The sequence below is a fragment of the Theropithecus gelada genome, chromosome 3 (genome assembly GCF_003255815.1).
Source record: "Theropithecus gelada isolate Dixy chromosome 3, Tgel_1.0, whole genome shotgun sequence".
Classification (NCBI taxonomy): domain Eukaryota; kingdom Metazoa; phylum Chordata; class Mammalia; order Primates; family Cercopithecidae; genus Theropithecus; species Theropithecus gelada.
In genome coordinates, this window is record NC_037670.1 from 18,193,882 (window position 1) to 18,218,489 (window position 24,608).

The 24,608-nt window shown below is 52.2% G+C and overlaps 1 protein-coding gene across 5 annotated transcripts in view; it reads left to right on the forward strand.

Annotated features, from left to right (window-relative positions):
• The first annotated feature begins 251 nt into the window (after nt 1-251).
• PTTG1IP (PTTG1 interacting protein) overlaps nt 252-24,608 on the forward strand; it is a 28,037-nt gene continuing 3,680 nt past the window's right edge. Inside the window, exons 1-5 of one of the 5 annotated variants that reach the window (XM_025378845.1) lie at nt 533-2,353; nt 11,375-11,427; nt 15,873-15,981; nt 21,281-21,452; nt 22,386-22,432. In XM_025378845.1, the coding sequence (XP_025234630.1) occupies nt 2,239-2,353; nt 11,375-11,427; nt 15,873-15,981; nt 21,281-21,452; nt 22,386-22,432 (496 nt within the window). In that variant the 5' untranslated portion in view covers nt 533-2,238. Of the gene's footprint in view, nt 2,354-11,374; nt 11,428-15,872; nt 15,982-21,280; nt 21,453-22,385; nt 22,433-24,608 lie in introns of all 5 variants that reach the window. The other 4 variants (XM_025378847.1, XM_025378849.1, XM_025378848.1 and 1 more) reach the window with 4 other exon arrangements.

Consider the following 24,608-nt stretch of genomic DNA (forward strand, 5'->3'; position numbering starts at 1 on the left):
TTGTCCCCTATCAGACACTGGCTGTTTGAGAAAGGGCCTCAGAACAGGAGGAGGAGGAAGAGGAGGAAGAAAGGTGGGTCTGGGCTAGGTAGTGCATTCAGACAACAAAGGATAAAGAGAAGGAGTTGAGGGAGGAGGGGGAGAAATTTCAGTAGTCTTTTTAAATTCAGAAATTATTTTAGATAATGTTTTTCTCTCATAAAGAAATACGTTTATTAGAACTTCTTTTGGATGCTTCCAAATACCATAAAAAATAACTCTCCCAAAGATTCTGTGTGATCCTAGAGCCAGCGTTTTCCAATTGAGCAAACAAGTAAATGAGCTTGGTATTCCAAGGGTACCGGCTTTGGTCACTGAAATTTTGTTTTTTCTCAAGTTATGTGAGACCGTTTTTCTAAATATGACAAGAGGTGGCGCCATAAGCACTGCGCAGGAATCCAGCTGGAGTTCCCAAAGATGGGTCCTTCCTGAAGGAGAAAGACTTGGTTTTGGATGGACGATTGTCTATAACATGAGTTCTCTTAAGTGACAAAAGCCTGTAAGGGAAAATCTGGTCACTCAAGAAGAAAGTTTAGACATGTCACTTGAACTCAGCTCCAGAGCCTGGCCAGTTTTAAAGATTACAAATTTTGCTTAAGCCACGATTCGTTTCCTCTTTTCAAAGAGAAACTGTTTTCCCCTTCTCCAAATCTGAAGGAGAAAAAAGGTTGCCAACTTTAGCAAGACGAACAAAACCTTAACGTCGAAGGGCAGTGTAACCACACACCTGCAAACAGCTGACTCTCTGCCTTAAAACCAAGCTTCAACTCCAGCCCCATCAGGTGTGGACCTGGGTAGGCGGAACAGTCTGAACCTCAGCCCTGGGAGGCTGCCAGAGACCCCGATCAGTTCCCAGGCGGTCGGGTGAGCCAAGGCCGCTCCGCGAGTGCCAGAGAACTGGCTCGGATCACAGAAGGCTGGCTTCGGGCCCATCTGCAGGCGCCCACATCCCAACCTAAAATCACACAGGGTCAGAATCTAATGTAAGGGGGGTTTATTCAAAGGTGGTTGGAGGCTGGCCCACCCGGAAACACCAACTCCAGAGGAATGGAGTCCGCCCTCGGAAGCAGGCAGGGGAAGGGTGCCCTCGGGCAGGCAGAGGCCGAGGGGCTTTTAGCAGGATCGCGGCGTCCTTCCCACGAGGTGGGCGCAGTCACAGCGTTTGATGGGTGACGGGCAGTGCCTGTTTCGGGGAAGGGTACATTTAACCCGTCAGAGGGTGCGGCAGTCACGGCTTCCCGTCTTCTGGTCTAAGCAGCGCAGAAAACAGGGGAAGTTCATCTACAAGGGTCATGAACCAAGAAGGCAGGTTTCCGTCCCCAGCACCGGAGAATCCCGGACCCGAGAAAGGAGCTGCGGGCGCACGGGAGCGGGCGGCCCCGGCTCTCGTGGGGCTTGAAGCGGCAGACTGTGTTCAGGTTCACGCCTCTAAATGTATTTTTGCCATTTCTTAAGTCGCCTTAAAAATGTCCGTCACCATTTAGTCCTTTCATCAACCGAGCAGCGAGGGCGTCGGCGAGAAGCCAGGGAGGAGAAACGGCGCCTCTCTCGGGAATTTAGGTGGCAGCTTCAGCACCACACGTTTCAGCCTATTTTGCGGCCGCTTCCAGTGCGGTTAACGTACAAAAATAAATAAATCCCCGAAACACCCCACGCGGACATCCGCGGGAGCCCAGCGCGGGAAGCCGCGGTGTGGAGCGCGGGCACCGGCGCGGACTACGAGGGCCCACCCGCGCCTCCTCCAGGTCTCACTTGAGAGCAGCGTGAGCAGGGCCTGGGGCCGTCGTCCGGGACGCCCGCAGCCCTTTAGGATGGAGGCCGCCGTCACCTCCGCCACCGAAGCACCGCGCTCCGCCAGGCCTCTCAGCCGGCCGCCCGTCCCCGCCGCGCAGGCGCAGGAGCCGCGGCGGGCCCCTCGGTCACTCCTAGCCCATCCGCGCCACGGAGGCGCACTGAGCCTCAGCCGCTCGCCTCACTACCAGGCGCCGTTCCTCCATCGCGCAGGCGAACCGAACGACAGCCGCGCCTGGAGGCGGGCCGGATGGCGAGGGGGCGGAGCGAGCTGCTTTTTGAGGCTGCGCAGTCGCGTGGCCCCGCCCCGCAGGTCCACTTCCGGCGCCGCGGCTCTTCCGGGCAGAGACAGCTTGTGCTGTAGTCGGAGTTACAACGAGCCCCTGACTGACGGAGCGACCGCCGACCATGGCTCCCGGAGTGGCCCGCGGGCCGACGCCGTACTGGAGGTTGCCCCTCGGTGGCGCCGCGCTACTCCTGCTGCTCATCCCGCTGGCCGCCGCGCAGGAGCCTCCCGGAGCGGGTGAAGGCGCCGGCGCGGGCGGGGCCGCGAAGGGGGCGGGGCGGCTGGTGGGTCCAGGTCGGGGTCGGGGTCCGGGTCGGGGTCGCGGCCTGGGCGCTGGGCTCGGCGGGCGGCCTAGGCCCACGGTCGCAGGCACTGCCCAGGCGGCGGCTTCTCGAGGGTCACGCCGGTCTGGCGGCCGCGGGAGCTGCCGTCGCGGCTGGGGCGCGGGCCGGGGAAGAGCCGCCTTTGTCTTTGTCTTTGTTTTGTCCAGTCTCTGCGGCCTCTCCTCGCGCGTGGCCGCGGGTTGGCCCTCGCTCGGCAGGCGGCACGCTTGGCACCTGCGGCCTCTCTTAGCCTTACTGAGACCTCAGACAGCTCTCCTCGGGTTCGATCCCGAGCCGGGATGGCGGCTCACGACGTGCTCGAGGTCGCACAGCTGGTCGGGGGCAGGTCGGGGTGGCGGCCCCAGGCCCCTGGAGGGTGATGGGGGCCGCGGCCGGCGTGTCTCTGCAGTCGCCGGCGTTTACGCCGCCGCTCCCTCCCGGCCACAGTTTCATGCACAGCAGCGAACGCTCGCACTTATCTTATGCCTTAGAAAGGATGGCTTCTCCAAAACCAGGCTGTAGCATCTGATTTTGAAGCAAGCTGATTGCGGGTCTACGCTGTCCAGACCCGCAGGTGGCATTCTTCATTCGTTTATCCCATCTGCACCAGGCCCTGCGGCCACGGTGGTGACCGACAGACATAGCTTCTGTCCTAGAGGAGCTGAGTCCCCGGGAGGTTGACCAAGAAAGAAGCAGTGAGGGCGCGGGGGCTGGAGGAGTGCTAGTGGAGGAAAGTGCGTGACAGGAGACTCAGAGTTCCAGAAACCGGGATGTTTATAGAGAGTGGCTTCCTGTGGGGCTGGGCCTCCAGAACCTGGTGTGCTGCGGGAAAATCCAGCAGGTTCTAAGCTGGAGAGTGTCATGGTTGGACCTGTTTCAGAATGTCATGCTGATTTCCGTGTTTGGAGTTTCTAGGGGACCACTAGTGGTGGGGAATAGTGCCACCTTAACTTCAGTTTCCTGACCCTTACAATTAGGGTTGACCTGGGCCCAGCTTGAGGGGCTAATACTTTTCTCAACTCATGTTAGCCCAGGCTCTGTCAGGGTCTGCTAAGCATAGTAGAGCACTTTTTCTTTTTGTGACCTTATGGAATGTTTATTTCAGTGCGGGGTTATTTGTGTTTCTTCTTATCTGTTTCCATGTGTACTTAGTGTTTGTGACGTTAGCAATGCAGCTGCCTTGAAGTTTGTTAATCAAGGAGGCCAGTGGTACTATACTGGGAACTTTTGGCCCACATTGAGTTCTGAGCACAAATGTGCAATGAATACGTTTCAAGAAACGGAATGGGCGTTTGCCGGGAGAGTGTGTGATTCACTTGAAACTCGTATCAGTGGCTCGGGGGTGTGTTTGCTTGCATTGTTAAAGTGGGAGTGTTACGAAAGCCACCCTGAGGTTTTTGTTTGACTACTGTGATTCCTTCTACTCTGCACTTCTGAAGGGCGCAGAGATGGGTGTGGACAAGTGGGGTGGATCCAGAACTGCCATTCGGTGTGTCAGCTGAAAAGCATTTCCTTCTCCTCCTGGAGACCACTCTTGGTTGCTTCCACTTAGAGTAATCTGCAAGTCCCGGTGGGTGAACTGTTGTTTCTCTTACTGGGGACCCCTTGAAATAGGAAGAATGGTGCCACGTCATGTTGGCATTCACTGCCCAGGCGCCCGTGGTGTCTGCGTGCCCCTTGTCCTTGGAGAGAGGGGCTATTTATAGCTTGGAGAACTCGCATCTTCCCACAGAGTACTTGCTTAGTGTGAGATTTTTTACTGCTTGTCATAGTTACAGGAATGTGACCACAATACTAATGTTTAAAACATTTTGTCTTCTTTACAAGGACACTGTGTGAATTTAAAGAATACATTATACCAATCCAAATCCAACACTTTTAAGCATCTTTTCATGTGTTTTGATGGAGGAGAGACATTAAGAACCCATGGTGTATTGAAGATCTTTGGAGCAAGATTCTTGAAGTTAAAGAAACCTGGATAGGGCTTTTGGACCCCACTTTATTTATGTATGGAGTCAGACTCAATCCAAGAGCTTCATCTGGAGGAAAGACGACCCCGAAAAGGAGTTCGGACTACTGTCTGAGGGCTGGAGCAGTGTGGCCAGTGCAGGTCCCTGAGGTGGTGGGTGCCACCCAGCCGCTCCTTACAGTGGGGCCTCCTGATGTGGAAGGGGTATCTGTAGTCGGCCCATCACCCTGAGAAGCATGGCTTTCTAACTTCACAGAGTGCTACAGTGTACACAGGGTTCACAGCGTTGATATATACTATTAATCTTCAACTCTTTGTTTTGAAATAGTGGAATTTGCAAGACCGTTTTTTGTCTCCATATCTGCCCTCTTTTCTCACCTGGAATTGACAATGTAGTTGGTCTTCATGCCTCTGTCCCAGTGCAGAGTGGGCACCATGCCTCTTTGGCCGTTGGTTCTGATGAGAACTGCAGCCTGGAGACTGCAGCCTGTGGCCTGCTGTGTGACAGGAGCATGACGAGGAAATACTTAACACTTGCTGATGTGTTCCTTTGTGCTTAGTGCGTTTATTGACTCACCTGAAACTTCAGGAAAGCACTCAAATGGGTCATGGAGGATTGGTGTATCCTGACAGAAGAAAACTTTTTTTTTTCCTTTAATTTTTAAAACAAATAAGACTGAAAGGTCTTTAAAAATTGATAAATGGAGTATAAGTTGAAGCCTTGCAGTCATAGGACCTCAGAAGTCAGGGCAGTCACATTCAGTGTTAGACTCAAGCAACACAAGGGCAGTTTTTATCTCTGGTTTTCTAGCACATGGTTTTTCTGTATCTTGTGATGCGATAAGAGATGGTGATCTCTTAGAGAAATAAACACTGCTTATCTCTGAAGCAGTAACAAATGAATCATGCCTTTCTTTTTTTTTTTTTTTGAGGTGGAGTCTTGCCCTGTTGCCCAGGCTGGAGTCCAGTGGCATGATGTCAGGTCACTGCAACCTCCGCCTCCCAGGTTCAAGTGATGCTCCTGCCTCAGCCTCCCAAGTAGCTGGGATTACAGGCACGTGCCATCACGCCCGGCTGATTTTCGTATTTTTAGTAGAGTTGGAGTTTCGCCATGTTGGCCAGGCCAGTCTCGAACTCCTGACCTCAGGTGATCTACCCACCTTGGCCTCCAAAAGTTCTGGGATTACAGGCATGAGCCACTGCACCTGGCCTTTCTTTTCTTCCTATGCAAGATGATGTGTTTTCAAAGGACAGAGTAGAATGACCTTTTCCCATCTTTGATGTTAATGTTATTTTCTTTTTTTTTTTTTTTTTTTTTTGAGACGGAGTCTCTGCCGCCCGGGCTGGAGTGCAGTGGCCGGATCTCAGCTCACTGCAAGCTCCGCCTCCCGGGTTCACGCCATTCTCCTGCCTCAGCCTCCCGAGTAGCTGGGACTACAGGCGCCCGCCACCTCGCCCGGCTAGTTTTTTGTATTTTTTAGTAGAGACGGGGTTTCACTGTGTTAGCCAGGATAGTCTCGATCTCCTGACCTCGTGATCCGCCCGTCTCGGCCTCCCAAAGTGCTGAGATTACAGGCTTGAGCCACCGCGCCCGGCCTTTGATGTTATTTTCATAAGGACTGTAAACATTGGTGTTTTCCCCCTTATTGAAAGCCTGCCCTGTTCTTGGCCTGCTGGGAGCAGGAGGAATGTTGGGTGGTTTTTCTCTCCCTCTTCCTCTCATGCCTCTCCGCTGACTCAGACTGACCGGTAATCCAGAGGTCTGGGGATAGATGGAGTTGATGGTATGTGTTTTGGAGCTCAGTTCTTGTAGTTCACACAAGACCTAGTTATCAGAAAGAAGCTTTAAAAATGAAAATCCGCATGAACGAGAACGGCATCATCCCTGTCGCTTGTAGCCACTGTAGGGCTGAGGAGAGGAAGCACATGCACCCTTCCTGGTAGATGACTTTTCAGGAAGGACTCCAGTGGGTGTGTCGGGCGTGCCCTGTGTCTCCTTGCCCAGGTTGTGTTTAGAAAGACCTCAGAGGTGCAGAAAGTTGAAGGAATAGTGCAGTGAAGTCCTGGATGCCCTTCTGTTCTCAGCATTGACTCCGTTTGCCTTAGCACCCTCTCTCTAGATCTCCTTGTTATTTTTTAAGTTTATAATAAAATTGTTTGTGTTTTATTTTTAAAAATTGGTTCAGGCCAGGTGCGGTGGCTTACGCCTGTAATCCCAGCACTTTGGGAGGCCGAGGCGGGTGGATCACGAGGTCAGGAGATCAAGAACATCCTGGCTAACACAGTGAAACCCCATCTCTACTAAAAATACAAAAAATTAGCCGGGCGTGGGGGCAGGTGCCTGTAGTCCCAGCTACTCGGGAGGCTGAGGCAGGAGAATGGCATGAACCCAGGAGGCAGAGCTTGCAGTGAGTCCAGATTGCACCACTGCACTCCAGCCCAGGCGACAGAGCGAGACTCCGTCTCTGAAAAAAAAAAAATTGGTTCAGCTGGGCACAGTCGCTCACACCTGTAATCCCAGCACTTTTGGAGGCCGAGGTGGGAGGATTTCTGGAGGCCAGGAGTTCAAGACCAGCCTGGGTGACATAGCAAGACTCCATCTCTACTCATATTTTTAAAATGTATTGTAAATTGACAAATCACAATTGTATTGCCTGTTGTTATTTTGACCAAACCATTTGAGAGTAAGTTACTATTGTGACCTTTATCCCTACATTTTTTAGAGTTTATCTCCTAAGAAGGAGGCTGTTCTTCTACATAACTAAAATTTATATAATTATCAAAAGCTAGACATGTAACATTGGTATGATATCATTGAATACCTGATTTAACCTCCAATCTGGTACAAATTTTACCAGTTACCCCAACAATGTCCTGTTCCTACCCGCTGAGATCCAGGACCACAAGTTGCATTTAATCATTGTGTCTCTTTAATCTCCACTGATCTAGAATAGTTCCTCTTTGTTTTCAGAAAGCCAGTTTGTGGAAGGACCCTCAGTGGGTCTTACCGGGTGTTTCCTTTTATTCGATTCAGGTGCGCTTTGGCAGGAGCATGGCGCAGTGATTCTGTCCTCTCAGTGTCCTCCGTGGGGGGCACATGCTGTCACTTTGTCCCATCATCGTGTTGTTCTAGGTTATGGTGGGGATAACTGATCTCTTGGAAGGTGCCACCTTCTCCCCCTGAGTAATGACTCACCTGTGGGGAGGTGCTTTGAGACTATCTTGTCAGTCCACAGGCAGACCCAGTGGACTTGGCATCTTCGGGGGCAGACCCAGTGGACTTGGCATCTTCGGGGAATTCTTGCCTGCGTTAGTGTTGGCTGTGATGATTGTGAAATGGAGTCTTCTCAACTCATCATTTCTTCAGCGTTTGCCACTCGGCCTTCTCTTTATTTCATGTCAGTATGGATTCTAGGGGTTAGAGTTCATGACTGTTATCATTTATTTTGATGTTCAATTGGCCCAGATTTGGCCAGAAAGACTCCCTCCAGACTGGCTTCTGGATCCTCTAGCCATTCGTTCCTGTCCATGCCACTCTCAGGCACTGCACACTGTCTGTGGCTCATCTTGTGCACTTTCTGCCCCACTTCTGGAATCAGCCATTTCTCCGAGGAGCTCTGCTTCCTGCTGGTGGGGAACAGCATCTAGAAACCAAGAGCTGGGCACCAAGGATACACGTCTGCTGCTGAGTCTTGTCCTTTCAGTGGACAGAGCTGGGAGTTGAATTTTAAAACCAAGAGTTCATCATGGTGCCCATCACATTGCAACACCACGGGGGTCTGTGCCCACCATCAGCCCACCGTTCCTCCTTCTTCCCACAGTGCCAAGTCACTGGGGACTTCGAAATGTCAGCAGTGCTGTTCTTATCAGAGTACCCTGTAACCCTGCCTCTCAGCAGTGATTTCAGAAATTAAGGCTTTTCACTGGTTGCCAATTTTCTTTACCTCCCTGGGGCTGAATACAACCTGTTGTTTCAAGTATCTAAAGTGGCTTAAAATAAACTTCTACATAAACTGACTAGCACACCCCTAGAGACTCTGAAAAAAGTACTACTTAGTGATAATTGCTGTAGAACATGTGACAAAATGTGCTTTCATTTCAAATAAAGTGGAGATTTATTTAGAAAAGTGGAGTGTATAACTACACTGTTAAATAGAAGGATCCCAACAATGGACTCAATGTGTTATTAGTCCCTCTTGGTAAACGTAATGAGTGAAATTGTAAGTTAAAGCTGAAGCTCTTTTCCCTCCATTTCATCATGAAACTCTTCACGTGTACAGCAAAGCTGAAGGATTTTGTGGTGCGCGCTTGTGTACCCGCTACCTCAGGCGTGTCGCCACGCTTTGCTGTGTTGCATTTGTCCAGGTGTCCCCACAGCCTTCCACTCCTGCGTGAGTGTCAGGCACAGACGTCAGCGTCAGTCACAGACATGAGCGTCAGTCACAACGTGTCAGTCACAGACGTGAGTGTCAGTTACAACTTGAGTGTCAGGCACAGACATGAGTGTCAGTCACAGACGTGAGCGTCAGTCACAGATGTGAGCGTGCTCTTCTGCCTTCACTGTGCCTGTCAGGGACCAGAGTTCAGAGTTGTCTTGTTTTTTCTTTTGAGATACATTTTTCATACAGGGAAATGTGGGAAACTTAATTGTGCTGTTCAGTGAGTTACACCCATATAGCCGGGACCGAGACAGACCCTCGATCTGGAAGATTCAACCTCCCCCATACATGGCTGCCCCCAGGCAGCCAATGCCCCCCTCCCTCCATAGGTGAGTCTCACCTTTTCTAGAGCAACATGGCCACAAAATTACATGATAGGGTCTTTTGCGGAAGGCGTCTTTCACTCACATGATGTACTTCACACTCATCCGTGTTTTACATAGACCAGTTCATTTCTTTTCATCGCTGAACAGTGTTAGTGATTGCACAGCCACATAGCTCACCTCTAAAGGAGAGACACAGAAATCAGCCTTTTGTGTTTGGAATGCCTTTTCCAAAGATCCCTTCATCCGGGAGCCGCATGTTTGCTATTCTTGATGCCCTGCTGGTATTGTGTGAGTGTTCCAGCCTGTCTGTCCACCCTCCTACAGAGTGACATCTGGGCTGCGTTCACTTGGGGCTGTCACAGGGCGCTCCTGCGCAGGTCCGTCTGTGGATGCGGGCTCCCTCTCTTCTGGATGAAATACTAAGAGTGGGATTGCTGAGTCATAGGTGGTCGCATGTTTGTTTAGGAGCAGCTGCCAGACCTCCTTTGCAAATTATTGAGCCATTTACACTTCCAACACTGTGTGAGAGTTCTGTTGCTGTGCATCCTTGCCAACATTTGCTATTGTCATTCTCTTTAATTTTAGCCATTCTGGTGGGTGTGTAGTCATCTCTCGTTGGAGTTTTAATTTGCATTTCTCTAGTGACTGGTGGTGAGCACAGAGCTCTTTTCAGCGTGCACAGTGTGTGTGTGTGTTATGGGATTGGGGGAGTAGGCAGTCAGTGTGTGTGTGTGTGTGTTACAGGATTGTAGGAGTGGGCAGTCAGCTTTGTGTGTGTGTGTGTGTGTTACGGGATTGGGGGAGTAGGCAGTCAGCTTTGTGTGTGTGTGTGTGTGTGTGTGTGTGTGTGTGATGGGATTGGGGGATTAGGCAGTCAGCTTTGTGTGTGTATGTGTGCGTGTTACAGGATTGGAGTGGGCAGTCAGCTGTGTGTGTGTGTGTGTTACAGGATTGGGGGAGTAGGCAGTCAGCGTGTGTGTGTGTGTGTGATGGGATTGGAGGAGTTAGGCAGTCAGCACGTGTGTGTGTGTGTGTTACGGAATTGGGGTGGTAGGCAGTCTGTGTGTGTGTGTGTGTGTGTGTGACGGGATTGGGGGAGTTAGGCAGTCAGCACGTGTGTGTGTGTGTTACGGAATTGGGGGGGTAGGCAGTCAGCGTATGTGTGTGTATGTATGTGTTACGGGATTGGGGGAGTAGGCAATCATCGTGTGTGTGTGTGTGTGTGAGACGGGATTGGGGGAGTAGGCAGTCAGCGTGTGTGTGTGTGTGTGTGAGAGATGGGATTGGGGGAGTAGGCAGTGTGTGTGTGTGTGTATGTGTGTGACAGGATTGGGGGAGTAGGCAATCATCGTGTGTGTGTGTGTGTGTGTGTGACGGGATTGGGGGAGTAGGCAATCATCGTGTGTGTGTGACGGGATTGGGGGAGTAGGCAGTCAGCGTGTGTGTGTGTGTGAGAGACGGGATTGGGGGAGTAGGCAGTCAGCTTGGTTGCGTGTTGGAAGTTATTCACGCCATCGCTCTTGCTTCTGATTGGCTTGAGTTCCAGAGCTGTTGGCTGCGTGGAGTTGGACCCCTTCCTTAGGAGCAGTGCTGTGAGTAGCGGGCAGAATCCCGGGGTGTTCTGCATGATTGGAGCAGGCTGGCGCACCAGGCCTCTCCCTCGGTACAGGGAGCTTAGCCCAGTCTGGGGTGAGGCTGTTGGGACTGAGACCTTGCTTTGTCACATGAGATCTGTAGGTGAGTCCGAAGACACAAGCGTGCTGCTTGGCAGTGTTGCTGGCATTGCTGTGGCCTTGGATGGAGGCTCTTGGGTTGCCAAAAGAGTATGTGCTGATGAGTGGAAGGTCCCAGCGGGTTCGTGGCTAGTGATTACACAACCGCAGGGCGCACCTCCTCTCGCAGAGGGATCTGAAACACCGCCCTCTGTGTTGGGACTCTTCTCTCCCGGAAGAGCCCTCGCGGACAGGAGCTGCGTGTTTATGCTCTTGGTGCCCTGCCTGCCGCGGGGTTCTTGAACACTTGTTCCAGATGTCTTGAAGAAGGCTTGTTACCAGCAGGGCTCAGGAAGGGGACCTTTGGTAATTCCAGATCAGAGGTTCTTGGTGCTCCGCCCCTCACTGGTGCCCACCCTGCCCTTCTGGACGAATATTTACACTGCCTGATTCTCAGTGACTGACTTGTCTCTTGCCTCTTTCCTGCAGCTTGTTCTCAGAACACAAACAAAACCTGTGAAGAGTGCCTGAAGAACGTCTCCGTAAGTAGCACGCGGACTAGAAACTAGAGTGCCGTCCAAACCGTCCAAAGGCACACGGGCTTTCTCTAGGTCCAGGGGGCCGCCAGGTTGTGTGGAGGGCTCTGTTGTTTGGGATTTGGGGGGATGGTTTTTTGAATAGTTACTACATGTTACTTCAGCCCTTTCAGGCATATCAAACCTCCTGAAAACTGCAGTTACTGTCTGAGCATGGTCAGTATCCGTGATTTCACTCCTGTGCATACGGGGCCACACTGCGTGCTCAGCACTGCGGTCAGCCTTCCTCACGAGGCCCCTAGCGAGAAATTGGGCTGTCCGTAAAGCTGCACCCTAAGGCTGGGAGCCCGTGTTTCCCAGGCTGTCGGGCTGCAGCAGAGGCTGCTTTCTGAGCTCCTCACACAGGATTGGAAGGGGCAGAGCAAGGAGAGAAAGGCACCAGCCCTCTGGGCCGGTGCGCCAGGCTGTCCATAGCACTCTCTGGTCGTGATCTGGGGCTCAGGTTTGGATTTTGTCCCTGGGTCTTTTAAATACTGTGTGCCCTTCAACAAGAGGCTAGCGGTCTAGAGCAAAGTTCCCTGAGCCTCCACGGCATGGGGTGGGGCCCAAGACTCCCTGGGGTACCTTCCCAATGGAGTCTGTTGCAGATGTCCACCTGGGAGAAGGAGCACCCATGGTGGGGAAGCAGCGTCACAGTGCAGGTCTTGTTAAAGACGTGTGAACAGGGTCCTTTGGCTTTCTCTGCATGGTGACCTGCTCTCAGGCCAGCCTGGCTGGCACCTCTTAGGCTTGCCTTACTGCACAGCCCTTGGTTCAGCAGCACCCACGTCTCCTCGCAGCACCATGAAGTCAGCGTGGGAAACCTGAGGGAAGGCCTGCGGCGAGTGGAAGTGGTTAGGCAGAAAACAGCATCCTGTGAGGCCTTTTTCTTAGGATTCCTGAGAGGCCACCCCCTGCCCCTTCCAGTCAGGGGTTTAGCAAGTGTTGAGAACTGCAGGGTGAGGCTTCCTTTTCCCGACAGTGAGGTTTGAGGACATGAGGAGGCTGGGAAAGATGTATTAGGTGATTTCCATTCCAAGGCGTGAGCCATATTCTCAAAAAACAGTTCTTCCTGTATGAGACAGTGGCATAGATTTGAGACACATCTTGTCAGTTCGTGGGACTTCACTGGATACTTGCATTTGCTGATTAAAAATTGAAAGATGGGCCGGGCACGGTGGCTCACCTGTAATCCCGGCACTTTGGGAGGCCGAGGCAGGCGGATCACAAGGTCAGGAGATCGAGACCATCCTGGCTAACACGGTGAAACTCCGTCTCTACTAAAAATACAAAAAATTAGCCGGGCGTGGTGGCGGGCGCCTGTAGTCCCAGCTACTCGGGAGGCTGAGGCAGGAGAATGGTGTGAACCCGGGAGGCGGAGCTTGCAGTGAGCCGAGATCGCGCTACTGCACTCCAGCCTGGGCGACAGAGCAAGACTCCGTCTCAAAAAAAAAAAAAATTGAAAGATGCCGTTTCTGTAGTTTCAGATCTTGACATTGGTGATGTTGAACTTGCTCCAATGCCCTGGTCCTGGTGCATTTTCTAGATGGTGCTGCTTTTTAGTCTCTGGGTTTTTCCATTGGAAGTCATTTCAGCCTTAAACACAGCTGACTATTGTATGTGGCTTTGTAGCCTAGAGCGTGTTTTTGCCGTGGTGCCCTGTGTAACCCTCACCACCCCGGGCGGGGTGTGGTGATGGCAGCCGTATTGTGGATGAGGCGGGGCCGAGGGACTTGCCCAGGTCATCGTGGGTGGGGCCAGTCCAGAAGGGCTGAAGGCCTGACTCCAGTTCTGACCCAGACAGGGCAGTGAAGGGGGCCGCTTGCCTCGCAGCCAGCTCCAGGCCTGCGTGGGCGTGTTCTTGGGCACACAGGAGGTTTCTGGAAGGAGGTGTCTGTGCCTGGGAGGCCTCAAGAGGACCCTGCGTGTTGCAGCAGAGGCTGTGGTGGGCTGTATCCATGCTGCTGAGGCTGTGGTGGGCTGTGTGTCTGCTGCTGAGGCTGTGGTGGGCTGTGTGTCTGCTGCTGAGGCTGTGGTGGGCTGTGTGTCTGTGCTGCTGAGGCTGTGGTGGGCTGTGTGTCTGCTGCTGAGGCTGTGGTGGGCTGTGTGTGTCTGTGCTGCTGAGGCTGTGGTGGGCTGTGTGTCTGCTCCTGAGGCTGTAGTGGGCTGTGTGTCTGCTGCTGAGGCTGTGGTGGGCTGTGTGTCTGCTGCTGAAGCTGTGGTGGGCTGTGTGTATCTGCTGCTGAGGCTGTAGTGGGCTGTGTGTCTGCTGCTGAGGCTGTAGTGGGCTGTGTGTCTGCCGCTGAGGCTGTGGTGGGCTGTGTGTCTGCTGCTGAGGCTGTGGTGGGCTGTGTGTCTCTCCTGAGGCTGTGGTGGGCTGTGTGTCTGTGCTGCTGAGGCTGTGGTGGGCTGTGTGTCTGTGCTGCTGAGGCTGTGGGGGGCTGTGTGTCTGCTGCTGAGGCTGTGGTGGGCTGTGTGTCTGCTGCTGAGGCTGTAGTGGGCTGTGTGTCTGTGCTACTGAGGCTGTGGTGGGCTGTGTGTCTCTCCTGAGGCTGTGGTGGGCTGTGTGTCTGCTGCTGAGGCTGTGATGAGCTGAGTCTCTGAGCTGCTGAGGCTGTGGTGGGCTGTGTGTCTCTGCACTGCTGCCTGAGCTGCTTGCTATGTGCATATTACTTAATCGATCAGAAAAGCAACACAATAACAACCAGAGAAGAGAATGCCGTGTCCTCCCAATGAGCTCCTGTGGCTGATGGTACCACTGTCATGGAAAAATGGAAAATCAGACATTTACAACTTGAGCCATTTGAAAAGGGAAGATTAGCCAAAAATCATTAATCGCAAGCAAAACCCCTGAAATTTAAGATACTCCCAAATGACCAAAATAAACAGGGTTTAATTGTTACTTGTTATGTTATACTGGAAACAACTTAAACAGGACACTAAAGTGGTCACTGTATAAGTAGCCCTGGGAAAGAAAGCCCAGGGGACGTTGTCATATTTTTTTGTGACAACGACTTTCACCCTAACCTGGGCCAAAAATGTCAAGACTTTCTATCCTATATCCTATTAAAAAGTCAGCAACACTGTTAATGTGGAGATTTGAAGTAATAGGCAGTCTGGACTTGGGTCTGGTCTTGGGCTGGCGCATTAGGTGCTGCCGAACGGCAGTTCTTTTTTTTTTTCCTTTTGAGACGAGTTTCACTCTTGTTGCTCAGGCTGGAGTGCAACGGTGCCATCTCGGCTCACCGCAACCTCCACCTCCCGGGCTCAAGCGATTCACCTGCCTCAGCCTCAGGAGTAGCTGGGATTATGGGCATGCGCCACCACACCCGGCTTATTTTTTATTTCTAGTGGGGACGGGGTTTCTCCATATTGGTCAGGCTGATCTCGAACTTCCCACCTCAGGGGATCCGCCACCCGGCCTCCCGAAGTGCTAGGATGACAGGCGTGAGCACTGCGCCCGGCCTGAATGGCAGTTCTTTTACCCCTTCCTGTGCCACCTGCCTGCGTGCTAGGCTGTTTCCTGTCACGCTCGGTGCCTGGCTCACAGAGCGCTTGTGGGCCTCATTGTGTACCACCGTGGCATGTGCTGGGCCCAGCTCTGGGCTCTTACACACACACATACAGGTGTGATGGTGTTGTCTCCACACCACTGCTGCCTCATACCTGATGTTCGAGGGGCTCAGACGAGCATCCATGAGGTTCTTTCCAGCTCTCGGTTTAGGGCAGGCTGAGCCTTAGTTGCATCATCTTTCAAGTTGTGCAACTTAGTGCGTTTGTGAAGGTCAGCGGTAGGAAGCATGGTCCTTTCTACAAATGGTGACCATGCTCACCAAAGTCCATTCAGCACAAACTCAGTGAGTGCCTGTGATGGGCCAGGCTATGTCCTGCGTTCTTGGGATGCTTCAGCCAGTGATGTGCACAGGTGCCCAGCGTGCGGGGAGGAGAGGTCTACAGAAGCACACCTCAGAGGAGGTGAGGAGGGGGTGGAAGCAGGTGGTTGTGTCCAGTCGGTTGGTCAGGGCAGGGCTTATCCAGTCAGTGGGGAGCCACACGGATGTGGGGAGAGTACTCCAGGCAGAACAGGCAGGCTGAGCTGAGGCTGCGAGCAGGAGGTGGGGTTGGCAGCACAGAGGCCCCGTCGCCTCAGTAGGGTGAGTTGTGGAAGAGGTGAGAGTGACGCGGGCCTTGATGAGTCCGTGGAGAGCTGACAGGGCTACTGGCTGCTGTGCTGGGTGTGGACTGAAGGGCGGTGAGGGTGAAGGCAGAGACACAGTGGGAGGGGGAAGGCTGAGCCTTTACAGCCGTCCACAGAGTAGATGCACTGGTGGGCTGTGGGCAGAGCCAGGACAGTTCTTCCTTTGTTTTTTCTGTTGTGTTTCTAATGTTTATTTAATGTTGGTCTCTTTCAGTGTCTTTGGTGCAACACTAACAAGGCTTGTCTGGACTACCCAGTTACAAACATATTGCCACCTGCCTCCCTTTGTAAATTGAGCTCTGCACGCTGGGGAGTTTGTTGGGGTAAGTCATTGTTTTCATTTGCTTCTTGCAAAATCGATGCTTCTTTAAAAATAGTAGTATGGGCTGGGTGCAGTGGCTCACATCTGTAATCCCAGCACTTCGGGAGACGGAGGCGGGTGGATCATGAGGTCAGGACATTGAGACCATCCTGGCCAACATGATGAAGCCCCGTCTCTATTAAAAATACAAAAATTAGCTGGGCATGGTGATGCACACTTGTAATCCCAGCTACTTGGGAGGCTGAGACAGGAGAATCGCTTGAACCCGGGAGGCGGAGGTTGCAGTGATCCGAGATTGTGCCACTGCACTCCAGCCTGGTGACAGAGCAAGACTCCTTCTCAAAAAAAGAAAATGGTATTATGTGCCCAGTTAGCAGAAGTTGCTAGAAAATGTGATGCCAAGAGCTCTGTGACTCCCAGGGAGAGGCTGGGAAGCCAGGGGTGATCTGGTGACCGGGAAAGCAGCCCTGGGGCTCCCTGGGGAACCTGGAGGACCTCCTTCCAGGTCAACCCCAGCACTGAGCTCTATCTCACCACGTTACAGAAGGTGTGGGAGAAGGGCGAGTTGGAAGGCAGTGTGTCTGACTTCTCTGCTCAGTATGTTTTGTTCATGTGTCACCCCGAAACTCATCTATGAATTCCCCTAGAATCTCCAGTTTTCCCAGCTTGAGAATCCCTGCTTAGTGTGGACACAGCCCTCTTTTCTTGTGTGCGTATCTTTGTATATTTGATTTTGCAGGCATTTTTAAATTAGGGATATCGGCTCTTGTAAGATTCAGATTGTTTCCTAGTTTGCCTTTTTGCCTTTTTTTTTTTTTTTTTTTTTTTTGAGACAGAGTCTTGCTCTGTCGCCCAGGCTGGAGTGCAATGGCACGATCTCGGCTCACTGTAAGCTCCGCCTCCTGGGTTCACGCCATTCTCCTGCCTCAGCCTCCCGAGTAGCTGGGACCACAGGCGCCCGCCACCACGCCCGGCTAATTTCTTGTATTTTTTAGTAGAGACGGGGTTTCACTGTGTTAGCCAGGAAGGTCTCGATCTCCTAACCTCGTGATCTGCTCTCCTCGGCCTCCCAAAGTGCTGGGATTACAGGCTTGACCCGCCGTGACTGGCCAGTTTGCCTTTTAAATCAGTTTGTGGTGTGTTTTGTTACCTGGAACTCATTATTATGTCGTTGAATTTATTCATCTTTTAGGCTTCAGGTTTTGGGGTAATACGTAGGGTTCCCAAGCTTTGTAAAGGAGCAGTGTTTTCTTAAGGTGTTTGGATGATTCCTTTTGTTTATTTGCATCTTGGGTCCCTCTGCAACTTACGTCTTATTTATCGCTCTTCTAATTGATTTCCATTTCAAAATCTCTCAGGCTCCACCTGAAACAACTTGTTGCCAGCGTTGAGGCCCTAGAGAATTCAGAAGTTTGCGAGGTGGTGGTGGTTGTAGTGTGGGATGTCTGGCAGGGGAGATGGTGGTGTGTGTGCACATTCATGTGTGATGTGTGTACTGTGTGTGATGCGTGTGTGTGTGTGTGAACATTCATGTGCCCATTATGTCTTGTGTGTTCCTGTCATGTCTGCCCAGGGCCTGGTCATGCCTGCCTCCACCTTGCCTCGTCCCTTCCATGGAACTTCCCTTAATGACCACTCTGTAGAGACAGCTCCTGGACCTGGGGAGCCTTGCCCTTTGGAGCTCCTGTTCTGGAGGTGTTTTTAGTGGCACATAGCTTCTGATGAAGTGCACACATCTGAAGTCTCCCTCTGCATGGACTGTGGTTTATAGCCTACACAGTGCACACACGTGTGCGTACATATATTCAGTGCTTTTTTGCATACGTATACAGGTGATCACCACTCACAGCAAAGTAGGTAGGACTTCCAGGACTCTCAGAAGGCCCAGTTCCTGTCAGGACCCCCACAGGAGCCCCTGACTGGACTTCCCGTCACCACAGATTAGTGTCGCTGGTTCCAGCCTTTATGTGGAGGAAATCCTGTGCTTTATTGGATGTTTTATTCAGCGTGTGCCCGAGATTCATGTCAGTTGCCTGCACCAGTTGTCTGTCTCGTGCAGTGTTCTACAGCTATTGAGCCACGCTGCCGCCCGGGGACGTCTGGGTCCCTCTGGCGCTGCCGCCCGGGGACGTCTGGGTCCTTCTCGTGCTGCCGCCCGGGGACGTCTGGGTCCCTCTGGTGCTGCTGTGAGCCGTCTTGTGTTGGCGCCGGCACAGATGCTCACTTTTGGAGGCGCGTAGGAGTGGAGTTGCTGCGTCACAGCGCATATCTGTGTTTAGCCTTAGTGCATCTGCCAAACATTTTTGGAGTGGCTGTACCAGTTTGGCCTCCCCCAAGCAATGTGGGACTTGGTTGCTCCACATCCCTCCCAATGTTTAGGGTCACCAGTCACCCTAAGTTTAGTCCATCTAGTGGGTATGTCATGGTGTCTTGTGCTTCTCATCTGCATTTCTGCAGTGACTGGCCGGTCATGCTGAGCACCTTTACAAGTGGTGGGCGTTTCTGACAATTCTCTTGTGAAATGAAATTCCCACATTAGGCTGCAGAAGTGGATGGACACACAGTGTCCAGCCCTGCACACAAGAGCGACAGCAGGTGACTAGTCACAGCCACAGCGGGGAAAGGGCACTGCACGCCACGCAGGGTCAGGCAGGGGAACAGGGCTCGGGGAGGCAGCCATGTTGTGACAGGAGGGTGGGGTGCGATGACCTTGTTTGGTTAATTCTGAGGCTGAGAGGGAACTGACACCCGCTCCTCCAGGAGAAACAGGAAGTGTGCCTGGCCCTGCCGAAAGGAGGAGAGGCTGTCTGAGCTGAGACCTTGTCCAGCCTTGTCCACGGGAGCAGAGTGGGGAGGAGAAGTTGTGACTGGGCCTTCAGGGCCCTCCTGGTTTCACCAGATGCCATGGCGCACATGATAACCAGTTTTAGGTGTCGCACCACAGGTCCTTGTTTATTCTTACAAATGACCTTAGAACCATTTTTATCCAGTTCTAGGCAAAATTATTTTGGAGCTTTAATTGTAATGACCTGAAAAACGTGCTCACTTGGAGGAAAATGGGATGTCTGCAGCATTGGCCGTTGGTCCCAAGGCAGGATGCCTCTCTTTGCCAGGCCTCTCCTGCGTCCTTTGGTTCGAGTTCAAGTTCATGGGTTTTACCCCGTAGAGTCAGCAAAAAGGAGCCCAAAGTGTGTTTCCCATTGTGACAGGATTTCTGTTTGTTTTTTAACTAGTTTTAGCTGCTAATCAGAAAAGCTATCTGAGGGGTAGATGTGTTTTAGGGCCAGCCATCTTGTTGATCTCATTGGGTTTTTTAGTTGATTTTTCTGGAGTTCTCCGGTCAAAAAATGACATCTTCTGCCAATGAAGATCTCCTCTGTAGTTCTCCCTATTACTATAATTTTTGCAGTTCCATACTTCCAGAACAGGTCAGAGGAGGAAAAAACACAGGATTAAAAGTTCAAAAGGCATTTGATCAGATGTAACCTCCTATTCCTGATTTTCAAACTATTTTAATAAACTAAGAAATGAATTCTGTTGAACGAGTAACCCACTAGAAGTGGATCTCAGGGTCCAGGGCAGCAGTGGGGTGAGGCTGAGGGAGCCCCAGAGGCCTCGCTGTCAGCCTTCTTGCCAGGGCCCAGGCGTGCAGCAAGTGTTCACTCCCAGCCCCTGGAGGTCAGAGGTTGTCACCTGTGGTGGTGGCACAGCTATTAACTGTAGTTAAAAACAGTGAATCATGCGGTAATCTACTGCCCAGGGGAGTTTGCTTGTAAAGCCATCTTCAGGAGGCTGGGTGGGTGTTTTTGGTTTTTTTCGAGATGGTGACTTGCCATGTTCCCCAAGCTGGAGTGCAATAGTGCAGGCATGGCTCACTGCAGCCTCAACCTCCCGAACTCAAGCGATCCTCCCACCTCAGCCTCCCGTGTCGCTGGGACCAGAGGTGCATGCACCACACCCAGCTAGTTTTTAAAAAATTTTTGGGCCGGGCGCGGTGGCTCAAGCCTGTAATCCCAGCACTTTGGGAGGCCGAGACGGGCGGATCACGAGGTCAGGAGATCGAGACCATCCTGGCTAATACGGTGAAACCCCGTCTCTATTAAGAAATACAAAAAAAAAAAAACTAGCCGGGCGAGGTGGCGGGCGCCTGTAGTCCCAGCTACTCGGGAGGCTGAGGCCGGAGAATGGCGTGAACCCGGGAGGCGGAGCTTGCAGTGAGCTGAGATCCGGCCACTGCACTCCAGCCTGGGCGGCAGAGCGAGACTCCGTCTCAAAAAAAAAAAAAAAAAAAAAAAAAAAAAAAAAAAAAAAAAAATTTTGTAGAGATGGGCAGGGGTGGGTCTCACTTTGTTGGCCAGGCGGGTGTTGAACTCCTGGACTCAAGCTGTCCTCCCGTTTTGGCCTCCCAAAGTGCTGGGATTATAGGTGTGAGCCACTGTGTCCAGCCAAGAAGGCTGTTTGAACTGCATGATTGAAAACATGTTTGCAAAAGTAGTGTTACAGTATTTTTTAATTGACTCTGGTTTGAACTGAATGGAAAAATCTTGGCTGATTGTAATATATAGATCTTTAAAAGAAGTTTAAAAGAATAGTAAAATCTGTTTTAAATGTGCATGTGTCTCCGAAGGCTGATTAAGGAAATCATAATAGGGTTTGGGACTGATTAGTCAGCCGTTCTTCAACCCCAAGGTCCCCAAAATATTCGATTTGAAGGTGATCCCGTCTTGTTCCGTGGCCTCATCCGCTCCTCCACGGTCATTCCTTACGAAACTGGCTGCCAGCATGTGCCCTTTACATAAATTTATTGTAAATAAAAATTTACAATATTTCTCTTGTAAACCATTGTAATATTCTTGACTGTGGTTTAAACAAAAAACAAAGCTGCATCAGGCTTAACCTCCATTTCTATGAGTTTAGAATGTCTTAGGAGAGTCTGAATACGTAGCTTGGAATTTTGGTTTAGTTAACTTTTCTCAGGCTTGAAATACCTTTTCAAACTCAGCTGAGACAGACTACCCTGTCACTGCAGTTCATTGTGGTTAATATTATAAATTGTTAATAAATTGTAAGTCACAGATAGGAACATGTGGCTGAAAGGAGACTCGGAGAGGGCGGGACCCTGGGGGGGGTGGGGCAGGGCCACAGGCTCTCCACACCCCAGGAGCCAGCTTGCTGGCTGAGGCGGCTTTCCTCCTTAGCTCCTGTGTTCCGAGGTTGTTCCCCAGGGACAAGGGAAGGCTGCGATGCTGGGTCGGTTATGTGTCTGGGGCGGCCCTAACTCCAGGTGCTTGAATCTCCAGTGAACTTTGAGGCGTTGATCATCACCATGTCGGTGGTCGGAGGAGCCCTCCTCCTGGGCATTGCCATCTGCTGCTGCTGCTGCTGCAGGAGGAAGAGGAGCCGGAAGCCAGACAGGAGCGAGGAGAAGGCCATGCGCGAGCGGGAGGAGAGGCGGATACGGCAGGAGGAACGGTGAGGTCGCAGTGATGCCTGCTGGGAAGAAGGTCACTTCGAGGGGATTCAGCTCTGCCAGGCCATGGAAATCACATGGACACGTCCTGAGTTTCCCTCAGTTTTTAGAAATTAAGAATGTGTGTAGTGCCCAGGGGATCTTCTAGGGCGTGGTAGAGAGGGAGAGACCGTGGTGGGAATCTAGTAGTGGCTGCGAACCTTGCTTCCACGGGCTTCCTCGCTGGTCTCCTCCCATCAGTGCGATAAGACTGAGTCTGCGCTCGGTGTCACCAATGTGTGACGGCTGCTAAGGCGGCTCGTCCCGGCCCAGCATTTGCCAAGAGCAAGCTGAGGCTCAGAGGGGACAGTGTCTGACTGTGGCCAGGTCGGCTCTCCTGTCACCCTTTCCCTGGCGACACAGCACTCTCCTGAGTGTGTGCTGGGGCTCTCGGGTAGCCCTGGGAGGAGGTGGTGTCGTCCACACCTGGCAAGGGAGAGGATCTGAGGGGCCAACTGTCAGGTTGGTGGCGGGTGAGGGTGGAGGCGGGACATATTTTCCATGTAGTCACCTTGAAGTCACATGCTACTAAGTAAAAGCTGACAACTGCATTTTCCTAACCATTCAGAACCTGGTATATGATTTTTACTGTGTTTTCTTCATATGAAAAAAGGTTTTTAAAAATCACGATATTGGGCATTTGAATTGCTTTTATTGAAAAGAATAGAATAATACATTGGAACAACCTTCGAAGACTGGGTTCGTTGTCACCTTGCCTGTCCTGGTGGGTATGTGGCCTGATGACCAAGCTTGTCCCCATCCTGGTTTCACTCTGGGAACTGGAGGGAAGCCACCAGAAGAAACCTGGAGCCTCCACTGAAGGACCCGGAAGGGCGTGTCTAGCAGTTCTGCTGTGCCTTGTAGCTTGGTGCTCATAATGTTCCTCTGTGTTTTAGGAGAGCAGAGATGAAGACAAGACATGATGAAATCAGAAAAAAATATGGTAAGGACTGGTCACGCCTCCTTTTTGACTGGTTGGGAGGCGATGGCACGCTGTCTGCGTCCTCATTGGACTGGTTGGGAGGCGATGGCACGCTGTCTCGGTCCTCGTTAGTGCCAGTGGGGCCTGAGATTGGGCTCTGGGTTCACCCATTGGAACAGAAGGAGGTCTCTCCAGAGAGGAACAGCTGGCGGTTGTCACCAGCAGTGCTGTGGTGAACTCATTCCTAAGAATATTTTTATCTCAGCCAGTCGTCTTCATGAAGTCTGGTTTCTCAGACACCTGTTTGCTTATCGAGTCACAAGACTGCTGGGCTGGAAGTCTGCAGCTGTTCTGCTGTCGTGTTCGGCTTCCCGTGGGTGCACCTGTGCAGCCGAGGTGCTGCGGCTTTCTGGTCTTTGTTTCAGGGTGGCCGCTCATCCACGGGAGCGTTGCTCGTGCTCATTGCCATCTTCTGAGTGTGGCAGGCGCTCCTTCCAAGCACTCCCCAGCACTGGCCCTGCTCCCTCTTTCCCGGCCTGGGGGTTCTGTTCTTGTTTGGTTGTGTCTGGAGAGATTTTGGAGGGGAGCTTTGAAGGAGCCAGAAGGAATGTATTTGCCAAGTGTAAACCTTTTATTTAGTTGGAGTGAATCGGAAATACGCATTACATGATCTGTGCTCCCCCAAATCACGTGACATTCACTGCTGAACACTGAGAACACCATCACCCAGCTGCGCTTCATTGATTCTGTACTGATTTTTTCTTTTTTTTTTGAGTCGGAGTCTTGCTCTGTTGCCGAGGCTGGAGTGCAGTGGCGCGATCTCGGCTCACTGCAAGCTCTGCCTCCCGGGTTCACGCCATTCTCCTGCTTCAGCCACCCAAGTAGCTGGGACTACAGACGCCCGACTAATTTTTTGTGTTTTTAGTAGAGACGGGGTTTCACCGTGTTAGCCAGGATGGTCTCAATCTCCTGACCTCATGATCTGCCTGCCTCGGCCTCCCAAAGTGCTGGGATTACAGGCGTGAGCCACTGCGCCCGGCCAATTCTGTACTGATTAAAGTCTGCGAAGAGTCTAGCGTCTCCCGCGCTGGGTTTGTGGTTGTGTGACGTCATGGACATGGTGGGAACTGACTCCTCGCCTGTGCGAGGTGTGAGGTCCTGGGTTCACGGCAGCCGTGGGCCTCAGGAATCTGTCGTTCTGTGCCCATGGTGCTTTCCTTGAAGCAGTGTATTAAAGGCTAAACCTAATGGGAAAATTTCAGAGCCTTTTCTGACTAATGCAGGTGTTCTGAGTCTTCTGTTTGTATTAGGAAATACCATAAATTTGTGGTATTTTAGGATCCCGCCCACTGGGGGCATGGTGACATCACTGCAGTTGTTTTTGTCATCAGGTAGGGGACAGGACTGCAAAGCCCAGCAGCCACCGTGAGCAGCGCCTCTGTCAGGCGTGGGTGGTTGGCGTTGTAGCCCCCAGAGGCTTGGTTCCCTCTCATGGGGGCTGCAGAGGCCCCATGCTGCTGGTGCCCTGGGCTGTAAACGCTGGGTAGCTCTGCCCACTGGCCGGGATGTCCCCTTCCTGTCAGTTCTGGCCTCCTTGGAAAGTCCCCTCCATGTGACTGTGCTGTGACCTGAGGCCAGGTGAGTCCTGCCAGTCTCAAAGTGTCGACTTTGGGGTGTGAGGCTGCTGTGGCTGCTGGCCTCGAGAGCCCAGCGGCTGATGGAGGCTTTTTCCTACGTGTTCCCGCCCATCAGTCTCCTGAGTGCTTCGTGCTTGGGCACTGACTTTCTGGGTTCGCTGCTGCCTTGTCCTTGCCCCGCCCCCTCCGTCAGCTGTGTTTCCTGGTGTGTGTCTGGAGTGGGTGGTGACCGGGTACCTGCGTGCAGCTGTCACAAGGAGCAGCACCAGGGTCGCCCTCCTCAGCGAGCGCATGCCTGTGTTCGTGGAGCGTGGGCCCAGCAGCGTCTGTGCAGGCCTTGGCTGAAGGCAGCATGCTTTCCTTGAAATGGAAGAGTCGAACGAGCTTTTTGGCACCTAGTGACTAACGTTAATGTAAATAAAAGATGAGGTGGATACACACACACACACACACACACACACACACACACACACACAGCCCAGCACCTGCTATCGCCAAGTGCAAGCTGTGTTTAAAGTTGCTCGACCTTTACTGTGCCCCAGCTCCCAGCGGGTGTGAGG